Below are 24,681 nucleotides of genomic sequence, written 5' to 3'. Positions count from 1 at the left end.
TGACTTCGGCTCAGGTCATGTTCTCAAGGCTCATGGTTCAAGCCCCTCGACAGGCTCTGTGCTTACAGCTCAGAGCCTGGAGACTGCTTCTGATTCTGTGTCTCCCTCTCTGGCTCTCCCCAGCTCACCCTGTCTCACTCTCTCTCTCAAAAATAAGTATTTTAAAAAGTTAAAAAAAAAAAAAAAGGAATAGACTAGTGTGGTGGTAAACTGATGCAGAAATCTTTTTTTCAGCTACAGTTCTGAGCCAACTAGACCCCACCCAGGATTGACTCTAAGACTGTGATCAACTTGACCTTCACTGCCCTCTGGCATGAGGCCACAGACCTTTGTCCCACATTTTCCTTATAAAAACCTGGAAGTATGGGTGAGAGGAAAACTAGTTGGGCCTTCTGGAATTGAGTTTCCTGTCTTTGTAAAACTTTTAAGTAATAACCTATAACCTTGTCAACATTGTCTTATTGTGAATAGACTTGCAAGTCAACAAATATTTCTTGACTGCCTATCCTGTATAAAGCATGGGGACTGGATATTCAGTGAAATGAGAGGAGTCTGTCCCTCAAATATTTGACTGATAAACTAGTACGTCTTATGTAAGTGTGACAATAGGGAAAGCTCTATCTCCGCTAGATAAATAGGTGAGTTTATTATGTATTTTAGCAAGCTTTAACTCCTCCATTGGTAACAGTTCTTTGTACTTCCTAGAGTAGGGGCTAAGATGTGTCCTGGAAACTTTCCTTTTTTGATGCGTATTTTCTAATTATGTCAGGCCTTCCTGAAGGCTATCTTTGACTAGCCTTTTCGGCATGAGTAATGGCAAAGACACTGGCAGGTTTCCAAGCTTTCGTCTCAGTTTGGAGCTTTTCTGAAGTGCTCTGGGTCTACCACAGAGCTAGGTGACAAATACTCACTACCGGACTCTGCAGGCTCCTACCCAGCAGCCGGAGCGCGCCTGCGTACCGCAGCCCCTTTGTTGCTCAGGCGCTGGGGTCCGGCTGCGCCTGCGTGGAGGGCTGGCGCCTCCAAGTGCGCTGCACCGCTGGCACCGGCTGGGGGCGAGCAGACCTCGAGCAGCTGCCGCCGCCGCCGCAGCCGTTGCGACCGCCGCAGCGGAGTTCAGAGGGCCCGGAGGTGGGAGACTTCCCACACGGTGGCTGAAATGTCGTCCACCGCGGCTTTTTACCTTCTCTCCACCCTAGGAGGGTACTTGGTGACCTCATTCTTGTTGCTCAAATACCCGACCTTGCTGCACCCGAGAAAGAAGCAGCGATTCCTCAGTAAACACATCTCTCACCGTGGAGGTGAGAGGGGTCCCCAGATCCCGATGGCGGAGGTGGGGGAGGCTCTTTTCCCCACTAGAGCTTAGGGTCCTTTGGAGCTCCGCAAAAGGCAGGCGGGTGGAAATACGTGAGAGTTTGAGGAAGAACGGGGTGTGTGAAAGAGGGTTTTCTGGAGGTGAAGGCGATGTGACGGGGAGGTCTTCTGAGGAAAGATAAGGGGTCTTTAGACCAAGGTGGGGGATCTCTCGAGTGCAGCGGTGTCAGGGATTCTGTGAAGGAGGAAGGACTAGGGTGAGAATTAAGGGCAGATGGAGCGTTTCTCGGCAGATGGAAGGATGATCGCAAGGTCCCTTCCTATCAGCGAGGCACCAGGAGGGTGGGGGGAGCGCCGGGCAGAGCCAGGGGTACCCAGCTGGGGCACCTGAATGGACTGCTCTGAGCGGAACCAGTGGCTGAGCTTGTAGGGAGATCCGGGGCGACATGCTTCAAGGTTTGAGGAACTGCGTGAACCTGGACCGTGCTGCAGCCAGTTGTCTGCAGTCCTTGGGGCTGGTCCCACCCCTACCCCCGTCTCAGAGCACTGATAATTAAGAAAAGAGGGAAACCGAGTCACTGACCTGGGGACGCTTCCCAAGGTCACAATTCGAGCTTGGGCTGGACTGGGACAGAAACTGGAGCATCCTGGTTCCCAAGGCTGCAAGCCTTCCACCAGTTTTGGGGTTTTTTGTTTTTGTTTTTGTTTTTGTTTTTAGCCCCACCCTGCACCTCAGCAATGACACCTGGATTTCCTAAAGACGAAAAGATGATGTCGTTTATGATAGGACTGTATTTGTTTAAAGAAAAAGAAGTTGTTTCTTGGAAAAGTATCTTACAAAGGAGCCTAGATAGTCCACCCTGTAGTTTACCAAACAGCAGGCCAAATCTTTGCTTCTTCGTTATTGTAGAATAATGCGTCTTTATTTCATTTCAAGCATGATGTGTAAAATGTTGTGAAATTGGATTAAGTCAATTAATATTAACTGTTAAGAGCTGAATGTTAAACTAGGTTAAAACTGCTTGGAATTTACAGGCTAATAACTTGAAATGGTAAATTCTAGGAGTTTACAGTCTAAAACTTGATGTAGTATCATAACACCTTTTTTAACAAGAATTGGCCAGGAATACAGTTTTAAATATCACAGAAATACATTATCATTCTTCTGTATAATCTGTACAATTTTATGTTAAAAACAGTTCTAAAGAATGACTTCAATAGTTATGCTAGTCTCCTTACTCATGAAAAGCATCAGAGGTTTTAAGCGCTCACCAGCAAAATGCCATGTTATTGCTTATTTGGTTTATCTGTGTTTTAATTAGATACATAGTTAAACTATAGGATGACATGACCACTAATGTACCTTCACTCATTAAAACCCCAAACCAGCTTTTAGTGTTTAAATTGTTGCCGTAGAAGCAATTTTCAATGGTAGTAGTCCTTTTATTTTGGAGATAGGCAGTACACATACTACAGTTGTGTTTACTGATATAATTTTTTAAAATAGTTGCTTGTTCTCTTTTAAGTTTGTGTATGTATGTATGTATGTATGTAATTTCTACACCCAGTGTGGGACCTGAACTCATGACAGCAAGATCAAGAGTTGCACCCTCTTCTGACTGAGCCAGCCAGGTACACCATGTTTACTGATTTAAAAAAAAAAAAAAAAAAAGGAAACTGTGCTTACTAAAAACCCAAACCAAAAACAAAACTAGATCCTCTAAAAAGCTATCTAAACTGTCATTATGGATGGTCTAAATTTTATTTTAGAATACATGTTAATCTTTGAATTTTTGTGACATTCTACAGGTGAAAAAAATCAGTACTCTATTGAGGTTAAAATGTGCTAGATGAGCAAAACCAGTATCAAAACCAGGATAAGCTGGATTTCCAATGCTCATTTACTGTTGGAAATACTTTAAAAATATTTTTCTCTAGATATTAAGTCATTTCAGTTATTTAAATTTCACCCTTTATATAGAATTTTCCATTCATTATATGTAAATATGGCATCAGTATTTGTATATTCAAAGACATATAGCTGAAACTGTCATGAGAATCTTGTTAAATATCTGCAGACTTTAATCTGTTTGCTTATATGACGGTCCTAACGCAATGTGGTAAGTTCCTGTGTTGTTAGTGCTTTTGTTGAGTATGTGCACCAAGTAATACAATTGAATCTAGAGTGAATAGAGGAGATATTTACTAAAAAATACTTTGTAACTCAAGATACTAAATTTCTGGAAAATAATAGACGAGGAAGGAGTCCTCTCCTTGCTTACTCTGAAATTTTGTCTTGGACACTGCTAATAGCTATCACTAGTCTCCTTGTGTGTATTACTAACATTTGGGCTAATTCTCTCTTACCCTAACTTCAAATACCTGATATTTCATGTAAACTAGATGTATGACCATTCCAAGATTGAAACATTGATCAAGGGGCACCTGGGTGGCTCAGTCAGTTAAGCATCCAACTATTGGTTTCAGCTCAGGTCATAATCTCATGGTTAGTTAGTTCCAGCCCCGCATCGGGCTCTGCACTTACGGTTTGGAGCCTGCTTGGGATTCTCTCTCTCTCTCTCTCTCTCTCTCTCTCTCTCTCTCTCTCTCCCTCCCTCCCTCCCTCCTTCCCTGTCCCTCTCTCCCTGTCCCTCCCCACTCGTTCTCTCTCTCAAAGTTAAATAAAAACATTGATCAAAATATGTGTACAAAATATATACACCGTGATTGCCATACCTTGAAACCCTTAATGTGTTCTATGTTGTTTGCTGTAAAAGCATTATCACCTGGGTCAGATTCTGAATTTATACCACTAGTTAGCTTTGGGAAGAAGACTTAGTTTACTTATTTACAAATGGGGACTGTTTGCTTTGCTTGTCTTTAGGTTGTTATGAGGATTAGGTATATAAAATGTACTTGGGGCACCTGGGTGGCTCAGTTGGTTAAGCTGCCAGCTCTTGATTTCAGCTCAGGTCACGATCTCATGGTTGGTGAGTTCGAGTTCTGCATCAGACACTGTGCTGATGATGCAGAGCCTGCTTGGGATCCTCTCTCCCCCTGTCTCTCTAACCTGCCCCTGGCCCTGCACGCTCATTCTGTCTCTTTCTGTCTCTGTCTCTGTCTCAAAAGTAAATAAACTTAAAAATAAATTAAAAATAAATAAAATGCACTTTGAAAACTGTGAAATTGTTTAGAAATACCAATACGGATACGAGAGATCCACATATGTATTTTGCAGTAACTGAGTTGATTGGGAAGGAATAAACTCACCCTATACTTATGTTTTCAAAGTTTTAATGAACATACTGCCTTTTACTAAGATTGATTGTCCTTGAAAGAGGAAATTAAGGTTTCAAAAATTAAATGCTATAGGCTTATTTTATTCTTGCCTCTTTAAAGCATACATTGTATTACATTATATTGTAATAGGATATGTTAATACATCTGGTTTCTTTTCTAGACTGAGTTCTTCAAGGGCAGGTTTCAGATTTTATTAGTGCTTCTGTCTCTCACTGCTAGTACAGATTTTAATACAATCAAAATAATAGCTTATTGTTTGCTAATTATCTACTGCATGCTAGATCCCTCCCATGTGTTTACTAAATTTTTGACCAAAGAACACCTTTTATAACTACAATGTATTGATGAAAAACCAATAAGATCAAAGATACACCCTTCGGATTAAATGGAGAGCAAGAAATACTCTCAAAGTTCATTTTCTTAATTTCTCCATAAAAATATGAATTTTATTCATGTTCTTTGCAATTGCATAAGTAACTCGTTCATTGTAGAAAATTTGGAAAATTTAGAAATGAAAAAAGAAAAAATAATTCCTCAGACTTTACTATCAAAACACAATCTCTGTTAACATTTTGAAGTATATCCTTTAAATACATGTTTTCTGAATCATAATGTATTTACATTTATTTCAGATGCCGACTGAGTTGGATAGAGATACGATTGTAGGAAAGTAGGGAGATAACTTGCTTTAATACTCCTTAATCTATCTCTGTGAGTCAACTGAATTAAGCAACAGCCCGTTTTAAAAAGTCTATTTATTATGGTTCAATGGCCAGATAATTAAAAAAAAAAAAAAATGACCAACCCATCAAATCTCCACCTTCCTAATCTTTTACCCTTGATCTTGAGGCAGAGTACTGTCACTATCTGGGTATCCTGCCACAGAATGATTTGGCAAGTGATTAGTTTGCCCTTGGGCACTGGCTGCTGCTGGGTCCTAAACTTTAATTGGTTATTCAAGGAAGAAATTGAAACATGGATTTGAGTCTCAAAAGTGTCGTTGGAAATAGCGTTCTGGTCGTGCCTAGGTGGCTTAGTTGGTTAAGAGTCTCACTTCAGGGGGCACTTAGGTGGCTCAGTCTGTTAAGCCTCCAACTTCGGTTCAGGTTATGATATCATGGTGCATGAGTTTGAGCCCTGCGTTGGGCTTTGTGCTGACAGCTTGGATTCCGTGTCTCCTTCTCTCTCTCCCCGTACCACCTCCCCCCCCCCCCATCACACTGTATCTCTCTCTCTATCAAAAATAAATAAACATTTTAAAAAATGAAATTATTCGGTAAATCAAACAACAAAGTAAGTTCCTTCTCCATTTCTAAATTCATTTGTTCATTCAACATTTACAGTTCACCTTGGAAACAGTATGTATGACTTACATAAGAGCATAAAGAGCTTGTAAGGACTAGAGATGGCATATACTAAGAGCATTTCTCAATAGGGGTTCCCTGGAACACTGCAGAACTGTTTCTGTATCTCAAGGATACAAAACTAGTGTACAAAAAAAACTAGTGAAATATGTATTTACAAGTATAAGAAAAATTAAACACATCAATAGCACAAAAGCATAAGATATTCAAATCTGTATATTGATATTCAAATTGTATATTGATAGGCAGCATTTGCCAACTAACTACCACATGTATGCTCTCTTTAATTATAAGTGGTTTTTGTTGTGTATCTCGTCATAATTTCAATAATTTTCCTTTTTTTATTTAAACATTTTTAATGTTTATTTCTGAGAGAGAGAGAGAGAGAGAGAGAGTGTGAATGGGGGAGGGGCAGAGAGAGAGGGAGACACTGAATCTGAAGCAGGCTCAAGGCTGTCAGCATAGAGTCATTCTCGGGGCTTGAGCTCACGGACCTCGAGATCATGACTTGAGCCGAAGTCGGATGCTCAACCGACTGAGCCAACCAGTAACCGATAATTTTTCTATAATGATATTTTTTATATTTAATTTTTCTAAATCTGAATACAATTTAAGATATATATATGTAAGATATATATCTTAAGATATATATAATAGATAAATATCTTAAATTGTTAAGATATATATAATATATATATCTTAAATTGTATTCAGATTTAGAAAAATTAAATATAAAAAATATCATTATAGAAACTTTGGTATTGTATTCAGATCATTCAGCCATTGCCAATAATAAGTATATTTTAGTTTGCTTTGTTAAACAGGAAAGTACTATTAAGTAAATGATAAATGACTCCATTATTAATAAGGCATCAGTAGGAATGAGTGAGCCAGTTGAGTAAATGAGTGAGAAAGAAGTTCTTGTTGAAAGGGCACCTGGCTGGCTTAGTTAAAACATACGACTCTTGATCTCGGGGTTGTGAGTTCAAGCCCCATGTTGGGTGTAGATTACTAAAAAAATAAACTTCAAAAAACAAAAACAAAACAAAAAAACACCTCATTGAAAGGTGAAGGAGATTCCCTGGAAATAGGAACAAGGGAATGAGGGAACAAGAGGTGAAGAGAAAGAATTGATATCCTGATGTGAAACATGTTTCAGGGTGCAACTGCAGTATGCTATTTCCTTTATTTTTAATGTTTATTCTTTTTTTAAAGGGAGAGAGAGTGAGGGGGGGGGGTGGAAAGAGGCAGAGAGAGAGGGAGATAGAGGATCTGGAGGTGGGCTCCGTGCTGACAACAGAGAGCTTGATGTGGGGCTCAAACTCACGAACTGTGAGATCATGACCTGAGCTGAAGTCACATTTTTTTTTTTTACTTTTTTTTAATGTTCACTTATTTTTGAGAGAGAAAGAGAGAGAGTGGGAGAGGGGCAGAGAGAGAGGGAGACAGAATCTGGAACAGGCTCCAGGCTCTGAGCTGTCAGCACGGAGCCCAACATGGAGCTGGAACCCATGAACTGCAAGATCATGACCTGAGCTGAAGTTTGACGCTTAACCAAATGAGCAACCCAGGCACCCTGTAATTTTTTTTAACATTTATCTACTTAGAGAGAGAGCGCAAGTGCAGAGGGCGGAAAGAGGGAGAGACACAGAATCCAAAGCAGGCTCCAATCTCCGACGTGAGACTCGAACTCACGAACCATGAGATCATGACCTGAGCCCAAGTTGGTCACTTAACTGACTGAACCACCCAGGCACCCCACAAACCAGGCATTGTTTAAACTGATTGTTGAAGGAAAATAAAAATTACTGGCAAGTGTGCTTCCATAAATGAGATGCTAACTGGAAACAAAAGGAATTCAAAAATTTCATGAAAGAAGAGCTACCACCAAATAATTCCTTGGAGAGGAATGGCATGCTTTTTAATTAGTCCCTTAGTTACTCTTCCAGGCTTTCACCATATGAATCTAACAAGTAATTTGTGGGTATTATCACTGTGGAATTTATCTTCAAGCTTTACAAACAAATACCAAATAGAAGAATATGGGAGTAAGGATCAATATGAACAACTTATCTGTAAAACTGAAATAAAGGTGTTCTATGAATGGCAGCATAGAAGCTGCCACATAGTGGTAAAAAGGATGGGATCTGAAATCATGGCTTATGCTTGAGTTGTAGTTCCCCTTGTTGGCTATGTGACCATATCCAATTTTTTTCTGGTTGTGGCGTTTTAATGAAATAATATGTAAAGTGCTAAGCACCGTGTATAGATAGCTTCTACTAATTATTAATATCTTGATTGACTTTTCAATATTTTATTTAGTTTTAGCTATTTCAGCAACTTACAAAATCAAAGATCTTAAGTAACAATGTTTTCATGCTTAGACTGTTAGGTTTTAGTGAATTACAATTAAAATTAATATGGAAAGCAGACATAAAAGACAAACATGCAGACTTTGAATGTAAATATTAGTAACAATTAACTGTGGGAAAATGTATTTCAGAGTACTGAATCGCTATCCTATTTTTTCCTAACCCCAAACCAAAAGATAATTTCAAGTCAAACATACAAACATATTAAGACTCCACGAACCCATCACCCAAATACAATGACTCACAGTTTTTTTTTTAAAAGCAACTTCACTTAATATCTTTCATGCATTAATAAAAATTATGTTATTAAATTTCAACCCTTGAGTACACATGACTTTTTTTAAAGCAAATATCTTTTTTTTTTTAATTTAATTTTATTTTAAGTAACTCTACATCCAGTGTGGGGCTTGCACTCATGACCCTGAGATCAAGAGTCACATGCTGTACCAACTGAGCCAGCCAGGCACCTCAAGTACACATAACTTTTAATATTTTGTGTGACAAATTGGAAGTACACACACAAAACACTTTTGTTGCATATCAAAGTATGATGGTGGTTGTCTTGAGGAAAAGCACTTACTTGTGCAATCATTTGAATTTTGAGCTGAATTAGCCTTGAAAAACTAAAACTGGTTATTCAGACTTGAGTATTTGACAGATGTGTTCTTGAAAATTATAAAATGAGTCTGTCATTAGAAAAAAAAATAAGCTAGCTGCCTTGTCTGAAGGCAGTGCCAATGATTACATTTGAGTTTTCAAGCAAAAATTAGAAATTTAGCGAACTTGTATCCTCCACTGCAAGCTTCATAGCTTTCTTAAAGATTTTCCTGATGAAATGAGGTATTAACAAATGTGTCTTTAAAATCTGTTGTATAGGGGTGCCCTGGTGGCTCAGTCGGGTTAAGCGTCTGACTTTGGCTCAAGTCATGATCTCAACGGTTTGTGAGTTCGAGCCCCACATAGGGCTCTGTGCTGACAGCTCAGAGCCTGGAGCCTACTTCGGATTCTGTGTTTCCCTCTCTCTCTGCCCCTCTCCCACTAGTGCTCTGTCTCTCTCTCTCAAAAATAAACAAACATTAAAAAAAATTAAAACCTATTGTATAATAAAACATGTGAACATTTAGAAGAGCAGCATGATTCAGTAAATTCGTATTTTCCAAAAGACCAATGCATGATATAAAAGTATGCATGGGTGAAAGATCCATTCAAAGTTCAAGACGGACCAATGGATTTTCATGTAATAGAGTATGAAAACGTCATTCATATGGTTCAGATTCCATATTGCAGCTAACTTTTAAGAAACTACCACTTGTTAAAGTTTGGTGCAGTATCAAAAAAGAATATTTCTTGGGGTGCCTGGGTGGCTCACTTGGTTGAGCATCTGACTTCGGCTCAGGTCATGATCTCACAGTTTTTGGGTTCGAGCCCCGCGTCAGGCTCTGTGCTGACCGCTTAGAGCCTGGATCCTGCTTCAGATTCTGTGTCTCCTTCTCTCTCTGCCCCTCCCCCGCTCATGCTTTGTCTCACTCTGTTTCTCAAAAATAAATACATGTAAAAAAAATTAAAAAAAAAAAAAGAAAAAAAAAGAATATTTCTTTTCCAACTGCCTATCTGGGTGAAGGTTGATATACATGTATGAAGCAGATATGAGCATCTGCCGTCTATAAAGCCAGGCATTAAAGAGATTTGCAAAAATGTAAAACAATGTCACTCTTATCATTACATTTTTTTTTTGGAAGAGAGTTCATTTTCATAAAATGTTATGTTAACAAATGTTTTGTTAACATGTAGTGGGTTTATTATTGTTATTTCAGGTAAACAAATTTAAAAATTTTATAGTGTGGGCCCCTTGCTGACTCAGTCGGTAGAGTATGTGACTTGATCTCTGAGTCGTGAGTTTGAGCCGCATTTTGGTCATAGAGATTACTTTTTTTTAAAAAAGTTTAAACAATTTTTTAATATTCAATTTCTAATATGTAATTATTAATGGATATAATCCACATAATTAAAAGCTCTTTGAGGTACTCAGTAAAAGAATCCTGAGACTGAAATGGTTGGAAACAGTTTAAGGCAGTAATTCTGGACTGTAAAAAGAATCATTGTAATCTGAAGTGGTAAGAAAGTACTACTTCGTGGAGGAGTTGAGAATTGAATTCATTCTGGTATTAAGGTTAAGAAATATTGGGAGGCTGTGGTGAAGAGAATTTTCCAAGTTTCAGCATATATGCCATGTGCTTAAGATTTTGATTCTCCCAACTATTTTAAAAGTAATGCATTTTCATTGTAGAGGGATTGTAAGATTAAAAGAATGCATATTAGAAAAGAAATCACTTGTATTCCAGCCACCTGGAGATAACTGCTATTTGATTTGTTAAGTTAAACTACCAACTGCTTTATTGTGCCAAAAAGCAAAGAAAATGGAAAGACACAAGAAGTCAGCTTGAAGGCTAATGATATTTATTTACTTCGATCTCTTGATGAAGAGGGAAGCTGGTGTCTGCCAAACTTTTCCATTTGAAATTACTCCTTTTTTCTTTGTAATGGATAAGTATTTTTGTAGGGAGGTTCTTTGAAACTACGTGTGTATCCCATTCTTCATCAGACTTTCAGTGTACTTAGTAAAATGGGCTCAATGTTTTCTTTCTTTTTTGGGAATGGGTTCAACATATTCTGTTTTATTTGATGATTATTGTCATTTTTTTGGTGATAACATTTTCCCTGGTTTGGCCAATGAGAGCTTTTTCAAACTGGCTTCTGTATCCTTTTAAATTCCTTGCTTTTTGGCACAAAAAGCAGTCAGTAGTTTAACTTATTTAACCTACTAATAACCATTTTAGAGCACTCTTGTCTTTTTTGGTCATATTCTAGAGTGCTTTGTTCTTGAATATTGATTATCCAAATATAACATATTTCTATAGTTTTTAAAACAAACACCAGCTAGATTTTTATTTATTTTTAAATGTTTATTTTTGAGAGAGAGAGAGACATAGAGCACAAGCTAGGAGAGGCAGAGAGAGGGAGACACAGAATCCGAAGCAGGATCCAGGCTCTGAGCTGTGGGCACAGACCCTGACGTGGGGCTCAAACTCACAAACTGTGAGATCATGACCTGAGCTGAAGTCAGACGCTTAACCGACTGAGCCACCCAGGCGCCCCACACCAGCTAGATTTTTAAAAGTCATTTAATCTATCAAAGAAAATAAAAGTCATTTAACCTCAATAGAGCACTTACTTTTTTTTTTTTTAAGTTTATTTATTTATTTTGAGAAAGAGAGAGAGCTTGTGTGCACGAGTGAGGAGGGGCAGAGAGAGAGGGAAAGACAGAATCTCAAGCAGGCATCTTGCTGTTAGCACAGAGCCCGATAGAAGGCTGAAACCCACAGACCATGAGATCATGACCACAAGTCCGTCGCTTAACCAGCTGAGCCACTCAGGCACCCCAAAAGAGCACTTACTTTTGAAAAAAAACTAATCTTCCTATTTACTTCATCTGCATCAACTCTAGTAACTAAGAGAACCTAAAATCAAAGTAGCTTTTTTCATATGGATATCCTTTTCTGTCTGCTAAACTATGGAGCTTTAGAACATTAGGTTAATATATTCATTTCTTCATACCTTGTGTTTCCATTGATTATTAGGTTGTCAAAAAAATACAATCTAGCAGTATAAAAGAAGAAGAATATTTTAATACTCTCACAAATATGTCCAGATGGTATTGTATGTAAAACATGTTAATGGTAATACTTGAACAGTACCCTAAACTTGAAGTGTTTCTTTTTGTTAAGAAGAAATTGTTTTCTGAAGTATTTGGAAAAATATTTCCTAAGTATTTGACCTGTGCATTCCATTAATTAGTAATACTGAAATCTTTTAGTTTTAAAATATTTTAAAACTTGTGGCTAGCATGTTATGTTAATTGATTCTACCTAGTATATATAATATACTGTGTCCTTTTTGTTATTGCAATATTATTCATTCATTAGTCAATGGACATTCACCAAGCACTAATTACTAGTAATAATAATAGCAGTAATCCTTTACTTTTACTGAATTTTCACTATAGTAAAATCTTGGATTGTGAGCAACTTGTTCTGCAAGTGTTCTGCAAGACAAGCAAACATTTATAATAAATTTTAGTTTGATAAATGAGCAATGTCTTGCAATACGAGTAGTACATGACACTGAATGTCACAATTGAGCTAGTGGTCTTTGAAATTTACTTTGACATATGAGTGTTTTGGATTATAAGCATGTTTCCCGAATGAATTATGCTTGCAAACCAGGGTTTTACTGTATTTCATTGAACCTAATGCCATTAGTTATAAAATGCACATTTTTAATGTGCTGCTAAGAAAAAATCTTGTCAAATAAACGAGTACATACCATCCATTGTAAAATCACCCTAGCTTCAGAGATATTAAAAAGGGAAAAACTATCATGTTTTAAAATTGTTGACATAGGCATTTGACAATGTTAATTCATTTAATTACAGCAATCCTATGAGACAGGTGCCATCATTAACCTCATTCTTTTTTTTTTTTTTTTTTAAGATTTTATTTGGCAGGAGGGAGTGCGGCGAGGGAGGCTGCACCTGGCTGGCTCAGTCAGTAGAGCATGTGAGTCTTGATCTAGGTCTTGAGTTTGAGCCCCACGTTGAGGGTAAATTTACTTAATTAAAAAAAAAATCTTTTAATTATATATTTTTAAAGTAATCTCTACCCCCAATGTGGGGCTCAAACACACAACGCTGAGATCAAGAGTCAATGCTCCACTGACTAAGCCAGCCAGGCGCCCTTCATTTTTATAAAGAAGCTCAGCCACTGAGAGGTTATGTAGCTTTTACCAAGGTCATGCAAATATCAAATAATTTGAGAACAAAGATCCTAACTCCACCCTCAACTACTACCCTATACTGCCTTCAGCCAGGGTGATTAAACCAGTCACTTCTTTTCAGTTAATTCTGAGGAAAAGGAGGAGCCAGGTTAATAATTTATGCTGTAGTATAATAAATGTCTTTATTAGAGAGATGCATAATAAAGTATGCGCGTGCAGAGGAGAGATAGTTTAACCCTTTCTGAGGAGGTGTATATGTACCGAGTCCTCTTTTGTCAAGATATTGTAGCTTAAAAATCATGTTTAGGTTCTTCTAACCTTTCTGTGTTGCTGTGGCTTTGTTTTAATCTTTCATTCGTCCTGGTGCAGCCAAAAAAAAAAAAAAAAAAAAAATTAAAAATACCATTACATTCTTTAAAACACTTATGATGTCTTCATAGTATATAGACATCAAGATTCACTAGATGTATCTTATTAAAGTGAATTTCTAGAAAAATAAAAAGTTCAAATTAGCTAAGTAAATGAAGTTTAAATGGAATGTTTTCACAGGTGCTGGAGAAAATTTGGAGAATACAATGGCAGCCTTTCAGCAGTAAGTATATAAAAAGGTATTCTTTTACAGTTTATCTTTATGATAAAGATTCACAAAGTGAAGATAGTATACACATAGCATCCACTTGTGACAGTCGTTTCTATTTTATTAAAATCGCTTTTTTTTTTTTTTTTTTAATTTAGCTAGTCTGAAGTGTTACAAAGAGTGTTTGGCTTCTGCATAACTGAAAAACTAGATCAGAGTTGTGGGTAATCAAAAGATACCATAGTTCTAAAGCTGAAAGAAGACATTTGTAACAAGGAACATACTGTGTGTAATGCTAATTAGTCTTGGAGAGAAAGAGGAGAAAATGAAACAACTGTTAACACTGATTGCTGCTTATGAATAGGGTTATGTGTCTACCCTGTAATTCTTCTACAGACCTGAACGTGTAATCTGGTCTTTCTTGTTTGAAGCTTTATGAGTGCTGATCTTATTTTTCTGAATTAGATAAACTTTTTTCGGTGTTTCAATTATTCATATTTCACATAGATCTCTTTTAGGGCACCTCACAGAGAAGCAGCAGGAGAGACAGGAATGAAAGCTGATTGATACCTTGTTCTTTGTCTTAGAGTAAATGATCATCATCAGTCTGTGGTAATGGTGAAAACACTGTTTTATTTTCTCTGGAAAATAAGGCAGGGAATATGAAAAGTTAAACCCCATGGAAGACATTACCTTTCCATATTTAGTAAGAAAAATATTTTCTTATATATTTATTCAGCCATGTTTATGCATACAATTGGGGCTAAGAAAGCAGGAGAATTTGGCTTAAGTTTTTCTTTTGTTTCTGTTTCTCATCATTCAAAGACACCTTAAAATGTAGATGTGGCTGGCTGACTCAATAGAGCATGTGACTTTTTATCTTGGGGCTGTAAATTCGAGCCCCACTTTAGGCATAGAGATAACTTAAAAATAAAAATAACAAAAAACACCTTAGAGTTTGTTTTTCCTGTTATCAGGTCCAAATGTACTGGTTTTCCATATTCTAGTTTCATCTAAATCCTGTCTTCCTGTGTTTGTCATTGTTTATTCTTCCTGTTCTATAACACAGTGCATTTGGCTATAATCCCCAAATTCTCTTACATCTCTAAAAATGCAAAAACTTTCCTCCTGTCTGTGGAAAAACCTTTCCAGACTCATTTAAATTACTCTAAGTTAAAAAAAAAATCAACGAATCACTTTATTTGTACAGTTTACACTGAGACGCATATTGGGTATGTACCCAATATACTATGATTTATCAAATATTTGATGCCTGGGATGTAGTGATATATATAATATCTGGGGGATAAATGCTTATAACTTTGAGTGATTCTAAGCATTCTTTATGTTTAAAGTACATTATTTTGTAAGTTTTTCTCCATATTTTTGGTTAAATTTTTACCAACCACCCTTATTTATAACATTAAAATACTTGGTTAGAATAAACTATTCCTAAGGATACTGTATTTGTATAAGTTATTTATAAGGATGGAATGTAAATAATTTTATCTTTGAAGACTGTGATCGTCTGATAAGTTTTTTGATGTTCAAAGAATGTCTGATTTAGGTGGTTTTTACTTGATAGATACAACATTACACTTACTATGTTTAGTTGTTGTTTGTCTTTTTATTTTCTTTGTTCATTTGTCTTATTTCTTAAATTCCACATATGAGTGAAATCATATGGTATTTGTCTTTCTCAGTCTGACTTAGTTCACTTAGCATTATACCCTCTAGGTCCATCCATGTTGTAAGTGGCAAGATCTCATTATTTTTTATGGCTGAGTAATATTCCACTGTGTGTGTGTGTGTGTGTGTGTGTGTGTGTGTGTGTATCACATCTTTATTCAGTCATCTGTTGATGGACATTTGGGTAGCTTCTATATCTTGGCTATTGTGAATGATGCTGTAATAAACATAGGAGTGCATATATCTTTTTGAATTACCCATTTTATTTGGGTAAATATCCAGTAGTGGAATTACTGGATCATATGGTAATTTTATTTGTAATTTTTAACTTTTTAAGGAACCTCCATATTGTTTTCCACAGTGGCTGTGCCAATTTGCATTCCGACCCACAGTGCACAATGGTTGCTTTTTCTCTACATCTTTGCCAACACTTGTTTCTTGTGGGGTTTTTGTTTTGTTTTGTTTTTTTATTTTAGAGAGAGAGAGAGAGCAAGTGGAGAAGAGGGGCAGAAGCAGTGAGAGAAAGAGAGAGAGACAGAGAGAGAGAGAGAGAGAGAGAGAGAGAGAGAGAGAGAGAAAATCTTAATCAGGCTCCACACTCAGCATGCAGCCTGATGCAGGGCTTAATCCTACAACCCTGGGATCATGACTTGAGTTGAAACCAAGAGTCTTATGCTCAATCCACTGAACCACCCAGGTACCCCATTTCTTGTGTGACTTGTCTTCTGACAGGTGTGAGGTGATATCTCATTGTAGTTTTTATTTGTATTTTCCTGATGATGAGTGATGTTGAGCATCTTTTCGTGGGTCTCTTGGCTATCTGTATGTCTCCTTTGGAGAAATGTCTTTTCATATCTTCTGCTCATTTTTTAAAAAATGTTTTATTTATTTTTGGGAGAGAGAGACAGAGCATGAGTGAGCGATGGGCAGAGAGAGAGGGAAATAGAGAATCTGAAGTGGACTCCGCACTGACAACAGAGAGCCTTATCTGGGGCTCGAACTCATGAATCATGACCTGAGCCAAAGTTGTATGCTTAACCGACTGAGCCATCCAGGCGCCCCTTTTCTGCCCATTTTTAAATTGCATTATTTGGGTTTGGGGGTGTTGAGTTGTATCATATTTTATATATTTTGGATACTAGCCCTTTATTGGATATGACACTTGCAAATCTTCTCCCATTCAGTAGGTTGCCTTTTAGATTAGTTGATTATTTACTTAGCTGTGCAGAAGCTTTTTATTTTGGTGTAGTCCCAATAGATTAATTTTGTTCTTGTTTCTCTTGTATGAGGAGACATATCTAGAAAAAATGTTTCTAAGGCTAATGTCAAAAAAAATTATTGCCTAGGTTTTTCTCCTAGTTTTATGGCTTCAGGCCTCACATTTAGTCTTCAATCCATTTTGACTTTATTTTTTGTGTATGATGTAATAAAGTGGCCCAGTTTCATTCTTTTGCATGTAGCTGTCCACTTTTTTCTGTACCATTTGTTGAAGAGACTGTCTTTTCCCCAATAAGCTTAATTTTAACCTCTTTTATAAGATTTGTTGTTGGTAGTGGTTTTTGTGTTTTGTTTTATCTTATGTATATATCAATGCTCTTGCTATCAATGAATACTTTTGTTTTCATTTAGAAATATTCTGTAAGTTCCTTAACTAATATTCTATTAATTCTTAACTTCTAGGAGTTTTTTTTTTTAAATAGCTGCTTCATGAGCAGCAAGAAAAAATCATGCAAACATACTATTTTCAAGGTACAGTATATTTAAAAGGAGTTATAATACATAACTGGCAAAAGATAGATACTGTGCTTAAGTACGGTATATCTTTGATAGGATAAGTAGTTGAGAGAGAGATAGTAAAAATATAATGAACAGCTAAAATTTAGATCTTATTTATGTGCATGTGTAGATATACACTTTACAGAGCATATATATTATGACACAGAAGTGAAGAGAAGAAGATATTAAAGAAAATATAAATAGTTGGTCGGGGAAGCCTGGTTAAGATTCACCAGAAAATTGAAAAGATACCAGGACTAGAAGAGTTATCATTTGGTACAGAGGAAGAAGCTATTTTTAAAATGTGAAGTGTTTGGGTGCCTGGCTGGCTTAGTTGGTAGAGCATGCAACTCTTGATCTCTGGCTGTGAGTTTGAGCCCCACACTGGGTGCAAAGATTAGTCAAAAAAAAAAAAAAAAAAAGAAAGAAAGAAAGAAAGCGGAAAAAATGTGCAATATTTCAGATTAAGATGTGAGGCTATGCAGACAAAATATGTCTAGGAAACTGAAAGGACCTTTAAGAATGTATGGAAAATTAATTCAATAGTGGGGCTAAAGAAGTAATTAGGACTGACAAAGAAATAATTGCATCTCACAATTGCTTCCTTGCTTGCTTGCTTGCTTTTTCTTTCTTTCTTTATTTTTTGCATCTCACAATTTACAAAATGTCCTGTAATGTGGTTTATAAAATGCTTTCACAAACACCTTAGGTTATGAATATAGCTCCTCTGTGATTCCTTTGGTAGCAAGAATCCTTCCATATTGATCTCTCAGTCCCTAACACCTAGTTCTGGTGCTAATAGACTCACCAGTTGCTTACCAAATGATACATGGAATGGGGAACTTAAGAACAAAGCAGAATATTAACAGAAGACAGATGAAGGAGACAGAACCCCATCCATAATAAGCATAGAACCAAAAACTAAGGAACTGTAATACGCACGCACGCACGCACACACACACGCACACACACACACACACACACACACACAGTTACTAAGCCCTTGAGTATATAAAATCTGGCTCCTAAGAGGTAATAAAACTAGGTTATTAAACCAGGCCGCCTTTGTAAATACCCATGGGACAATTTGATCCCCATGGTATTAACATGAATGGTAAAAGTAAGAAACAAATTGTTTTAGCAATAGCTGGAAGTGTAAGTTGGCAGGCAGTCAAAGTAATTAATCAGTGACCTGGTTCTCATGCTATGTTTTTCAGAATATCTAATTAATACAGTACTAATTTCTCATCTATGAAATGGAAATAATAATAAACCTCAATGTTGTGAGGAATTAAAGAGATTCAAATAAATTCCTTAATATAGGGTCTGTTTTAAGTTGTTATGTATTGTTTCTCTGGAATTTCAAGTAATTTCATATCTTTTAGAGCTAGAGTTTTTATTTCTTTTTCTGGTAGTATTGAAGCCTTGGCTTCCCTTTTTCTGTGTTTGTAATCAGCTTGTTAGAAATTCAGCTATATTATAAAAAGAAAGAAATTCAGCTATAAAATATCTAGTGCTTCAATTGAAGTAGATGCATATTGTTATTTATGGAAAATTTTGAAGGCCAAAGTAATAAAAAAAATTTCCTTTTTCTTGCTATTTTCTAGCTATTTCTGTATCAAATTTGGGATAATTTTATTAGGATAATTTACAAATTGTCCTGGATGCACTTACTATTGCTCTGAATTTTTATTAGCTTATTAATAAGAGATAAGCATACAATAAGTGGAAAATATTTTTTATACAAATTCCTAAACATTTCTAAAAATAGCCAACATTTCAGCTAATGGCAAGCTTAATACTTAGATTTCTTAGGTAGAAGGTATAATTTTTTTTTAAAACAGGAAAATATAGTCTCTGCTCTTACTCTCCCTTCACATATTCATAGAAAAAAATAACAAAAGAAAAGAAAAAGAAAGGAAGATATGCACAAGCCCAAAAATTAGTAGTAGCAATTTTTTTTAGTTATATAAAGGATTTTAGGGTTTTATTTCAAAACTGTTTGCTGGCTGTATATATTGCTTACAGTTTCTACATTTTTTATTCTTTTTTAAAAAAACTGAACACAATAACAACAACATTTAAGGAAATTTAAAAATACAGAAAAGTAATTCTATGAACCTAAGATCTGTTTTTGTTTGCTTATTTCTTTTTGGATTTTATTTTTATCCATTTGTGGTTCTAGCAAACACAATTGACAAACAAATATTCTCTTTTAAAGGTGGATATCCTTTAGAAGAGGACACATAAAGGTAATTATTTACATCTTAGTAAGAATTACATTAAGGAGCCAGGTTTGTTTTTCTCCTAACAACTAGTAGTAATTAGGACACTGAAAAAGAGTGTTAATTAGGGAGGAGTAGGGGAGCAGTATGAGATTTTGGCATAAGGCATCACGTGGTCTTTGGGATGGGAATTGGTGGTTTTTTTTTTTTTTTTTAAGTTTATTTATTTTGAGAGAGAGAGAGCACGTGCATACAATCAGGAGCAGAGAGGGAGGGAGAGAGAATCTCAAGCAGGCTCTGCAGGCTGTCAGCCCAGAGGCCAATGCAGGGCTCAAACCCAGAAACCATGAGATCATGACCTGAGCTGAAATCAAATGTCGGATGCTTAACAGACTGAGCCACCCAGGCGCCCCTAGGATGGGAATTGGGAATGGGATCCTAATTGGAGTGGATCATCAGAGGTAGGGGAAGTCAGAGAAAATGGGTAAGTGGTTGACTCCAAAGGCAAATTTTGGCAGCTATATAATTTTAGAATCAATAGATCTGGGATGGTCAAGGATCTAGGGTCCACTGGATTCCACTTACCATGACTTCATTCTTTCTTTTCTTTTCTTTTCTTTCTTTCTTTCTTTCTTTCTTTCTTTCTTTCTTTCTTTCTTTCTTTCTTTCTTTCTTTCTTTTGAGAGAGCATGAGTGGGGCAGGGGCAGAGAGGGAGAGTACCCCAAGCAGGCTCCATGATGTCAGCACAGAGCCCAATGCAGGGCTCAAACTCCTGAACCTACAGATCATGACGTGAGCCAAAATTAGGAGTCCAACACTCAACTGACTGAGCCAACTAGGTGTCCCTCATTCTTTCTTTTTTAACCAAGTGAATTAACACACATTTAAAAAAAATTAAGAAATGGGGTGCCTTGGTGGCTCAGTCCATTAAGTGTCCACTTTCAGCTCAAGTCATGATCTCGTGGTTCGTGAGTTTGAACGCTGTGTCGGGTGCACTCTGTGCTGACATCTGGCAGCCTGGAGCCTGCTTCAGATTCTATGTCTCGCTGTCTCTCTGCCTTTACCCCACTCATACTATCTCTCTCTCTCTATCAAAAAAAAGAAAGAAAGAAATGTGTTGGATACCTACAATATGCCCCACATCGTGAACATTAGAAAATATGTAACAGACATAGGCCTTTCCTCTAGGAATTTAATATACAGTTGTAGAGACCTGACCTCTTATGAACCACTGGTATTTGTGGTTTAAGTGCATGGGAATATATTGCACAAACATAATTTATCTACTTTTGTGTCTTCTCACCTCCTCTGCTCACCACAGCTCTACTCTTTCCATTCTTGAATTTTAAAAAAGTGTTTCTAGAATTTTCTCCCTGTTTCACCCATGTTTACTTTTTCTTCATCTTGAAGTGTCACCGGCGATGATTAGTGCATAAAGTGCTATGTGGGCATTTTACACATTCAGAGGTTTTTTAACAAGTAACTTACAGAGTACCAGCTGTGCAAGGTCTTGTGTTCAGGCACTAGGAATACAGTAGTAAACTAGATCTAGGTTATGATTTCACGGTTCATGAGTTGGAGCCCCATATTGGGCTCTGGGCTGAAGGACAGGGCCTGCTTGGGATTCTCTGTCTCTGGTCTCCCTCTCTCTTTGGCCCTCCCCTGCTCTCTCTCTTTCTCTCCCTCTTTCAAAAAGGAATAAATAAACATTTAAAAAACTGTTTTGTGTTGTATAAAATATACATCCCATAAAATGCAAAATCTAAGTATATAGTCTGAAGAATTTTTTTAATGTTTATTTTTGAGAGAGAGAGAGCAAGCAGAGGAGGGTCAGAGAGAGAGGGAGACAGAATCCGAAGCCTGACATGGGGCTTGAACTCACGAACCGTGAGATCACGACCTGAGCCCAAGTTGGATGCTTAACCGACTGAGCCACCGAGGAGCCCCTGGCCCAGTGAATTTTAGTATGTATGTACCTTTGTAACCACCACCCAGATAAAGATACAGAACATTTATAGCACCCTTAAAGGTGTCCTTGTGACCTTTCCCAGTCCACACTTGTTGGACACTTGTCCAACTTGTTGCCCCTAGATAGCCATTACTCAATTTCTGTTATTTTATATTTCTATTATTTTATGATAAGTTGATTTTGCTAGTTCCTGAAAACATAAATGTAATCATACAGTATTTATACTTCTGTGTCAGGTTTTTCTTTTTTCAGTTTATATCTGTAAGATTCACCCATGATGTGTGAAGTAACGTTATCTGTTTTTTAATAGCCAAATGCATTCATCCCTCTCAGATATATACTTAGCAGAAGTGGAATTGCAGGATCACATGGTAGTCTATATTTATACCTTCCAAAGTGATTGTACCAATTTATATTCACACCAGCAATACATGAGGATTCCAGTGCTCCACTGTCTTCCTAATTTATTGTCAGGCTGTTTAATTTTAGCCATTCTAGTGGATATGTAATGCTATCTCATTGTGGTTTTAATTTACATTTCCTTGTTTGACACTTGATTTTGGACATCTATTCATACACTTATTGGCCATTTGGAAATCCTCAGCTGTGAAGTGCCTGTTCAACTTTGTGTCTATTATTTTATTGTATATTGTCTTTCTGCAAAAGGCATTTCAGGCAAAGGGAGTATTCTTTTTTGTTGTTTATTTACTTATTTTTGAGAGATAGAGAGTGAGCATGGGGGATGGACAGAGAGAGACACAGAGAGAATCACAAGCAGTTTCTGCGCTGTCAGTGCAGAGCCAGATGTGAACCCATGAATCGTGAGATCATGACCGAGTCAAAACCCAAGAGTCAGATGCTTAACCGACTGAGCCACCCAGGCATTCCAGGCAAAGGGAGTATTGAAAGAGTGTGGGGCTGCTTGGAAGGTAAGGTACGTTGTAAGGAGGTACAGAGAGCTAATAGTGTCATCACGGCTTTGGGAACAAGGAAACTGAAGCATAAAGAAGGTAAATAACTTGCCCAAGTAAGTGGCAGACCCAGTATTTGAACACAGACTCTAGTGTCTATACTCCCCCCCCCCCACTTTATTGAGGTATAATTGACAAATTATAATATATTTAAGGTATTTAACCACTGTGCCTGAGTGGCTCAGTTGGTTAAGCGTCTGACTTCAGCTCAGGTCATGATCTCCCAGTTTGTGAGTTCGATCCGTTCGGGGTCTGTGCTGACAGCTCAGAGCCTGGAGCCTGCTTCAGATTCTGTGTCTCCCTCTCTTTCTGCCCCTCCCCTGCTCTCTCCCTCAAAAATAAACATCAAAAAAATATACAATGTGATGATTTGATATGTATATATATTGTGAAGGGATTCTTACAATCAAGTTAATTAACACATCCATCACCTCACATAGTTACCCTGTTTTTGCTCAGTGTTTGTGCTCTTAACCACTGTGATATACCCTTTATAAAAGTGATAGGATCTTAGATGTGAAAGGAAACTTAGAGATTGTCTGATCTGATCCTTTCACTTTTTTTCCCCCAATTTTTAAAATTTTATTTTATCATGATAAAATATACACAACATAAAACTTGCCATTTAATTATTTTTAAGTGTACAGTTCAGTATCATTTAATCTTCACATTACTATGCAACCATCACCACTGTTAATCTCCAGAACTTTTTCATCTTTCCATATCAAAACTCTGGACCCATTCAATTAATAACTCCCTTACCTTCTCCCCCCAGGCCCTGGTAATCACCATTCTACTTTCTATTTCTATTAATTTGACTATTCTAAGTACCTTTATATAAGTGGAATCATTGAATATTTGTATTTTTATTTTTGGCTTTTTTCACCTTGCATAGTACCTTAAAGATTCACTCATGTTGTGGCATATATCAGAATTCCTTCCTATTTTTAAGTTTTTTTTTTTTTATTTTTAAATAATCTCTTCATGCAACATAGGCCTCAAGCCCCAAGATCAAGAGTTCATGCTCTACCGACTGAGCCAGCCAGGCTACCCAGAATTCCCTTCATTTTTAAAGGCTGAATAATATTTCTTTGTAGGTATATCACATTTTGTTTATCCATTCATCAACTGATAGACAATTAAGTTGTTCCTAATTTTCACTATTATGAACAATGCTTCTATGAACATGGTTGTATAAATATTTCAGGTACCTGCTTTCAGTTTTTTCTTTGTGTATTCAGAAGTGAAATTGCTGGATCATATAGTAAATCTATGTTTAGCTGTCTTTAGGAACTGCCATTTTATATTTCCACCAACAGTATACAGGGTTCCAATTTTTCCACATCCTGGCCAATACTTTTTTTTTTCTTTTTCCCTTCCCTTCTTCCTCCCTTCCTTCCTCCCTTCCTCCCTTCCTCCCTTCCTTCCAAAAGTATGCGAAATAGTGGGATTTTTTTTCTTTTTTAAAGTTTAAGTAATCTCTAACCCAACATGGGGCTTGAACTTATGACCATGAGATCAAGAATCACATACTCTTCCAGTGGAGCCAGACAGGTGCCCCTCTGATTGTGGTTTTGACTGGATTTCCCTAATGATTAGTGATGTTTATCTTCGTTCCATGTGCTTATTGGCATGTCTTCTTTATAGAAATATCTATTCAGTTCCTTTCCTCATTTTTGAATTGGGTTATTTTCTTGTTGTTGAGGTTTTTTTAAGGAGTTCTTTATATACTGTAGATATTAATCCTTTATCAGGTAGATGATTTGCACATATTTTCTCTCATTCTGTGGGCTACCTTTTTACTTTGTTGATACCATCCTCGGTACACAAAAATTTTTAATTTTGATGAAGTACAGTTTGTCTTTTTTGTTGTTGTTGTTCTTTTGTTTCCTGTGCTTTTGTTGTTACAGCCAAGAAATTATTGCCAAATCCAGTGTGGTAAAGCTTTTCCTGTATGTTGTCTTCTAAAGGTTTTTTTCTTCTTAGGAGTTATGGTTAGGTCTTTGATCAATTTTGAGTTTATTTTTCAATGTGGTGTTAGGTAAGGATCCAACTTCATTCTTTTACGTGTGGATATCCAGTTTTCCCAGCACCATTTGTTGAAAAGACTATCCTTTCCTCATTGAATTGTCTTTTGTACCCTTGTTGAAAATCATTTGACAGTATATGAGAGGGTTTATTTCTGGACTCTATTCTATTTTATTGATTTATATGTCTGTCTTTATGCCAGCACCATATTGCTTTGATAACTGTAGCTTTGTAGTAAATATTGAAATCAGGAAGTGTGAGT

At 36.8% G+C, this 24,681-nt stretch overlaps 1 protein-coding gene across 1 annotated transcript in view; it reads left to right on the top strand.

Moving 5' to 3' along the window:
- Positions 1-1,041: 1,041 nt before the first annotated feature.
- GDPD1 (glycerophosphodiester phosphodiesterase domain containing 1) overlaps positions 1,042-24,681 on the top strand; it is a 50,947-nt gene continuing 27,307 nt past the window's right edge. The window contains exons 1-2 of the mRNA XM_043583908.1: positions 1,042-1,301; positions 13,733-13,775. Of these exons, the coding sequence (XP_043439843.1) occupies positions 1,160-1,301; positions 13,733-13,775 (185 nt within the window). The 5' untranslated portion in view covers positions 1,042-1,159. The remainder of the gene's footprint in view (positions 1,302-13,732; positions 13,776-24,681) is intronic.

The sequence above is a fragment of the Prionailurus bengalensis genome, chromosome E1 (assembly GCF_016509475.1).
Source record: "Prionailurus bengalensis isolate Pbe53 chromosome E1, Fcat_Pben_1.1_paternal_pri, whole genome shotgun sequence".
Classification (NCBI taxonomy): domain Eukaryota; kingdom Metazoa; phylum Chordata; class Mammalia; order Carnivora; family Felidae; genus Prionailurus; species Prionailurus bengalensis.
This window is presented reverse-complemented; position numbering and strand designations above follow the sequence as displayed.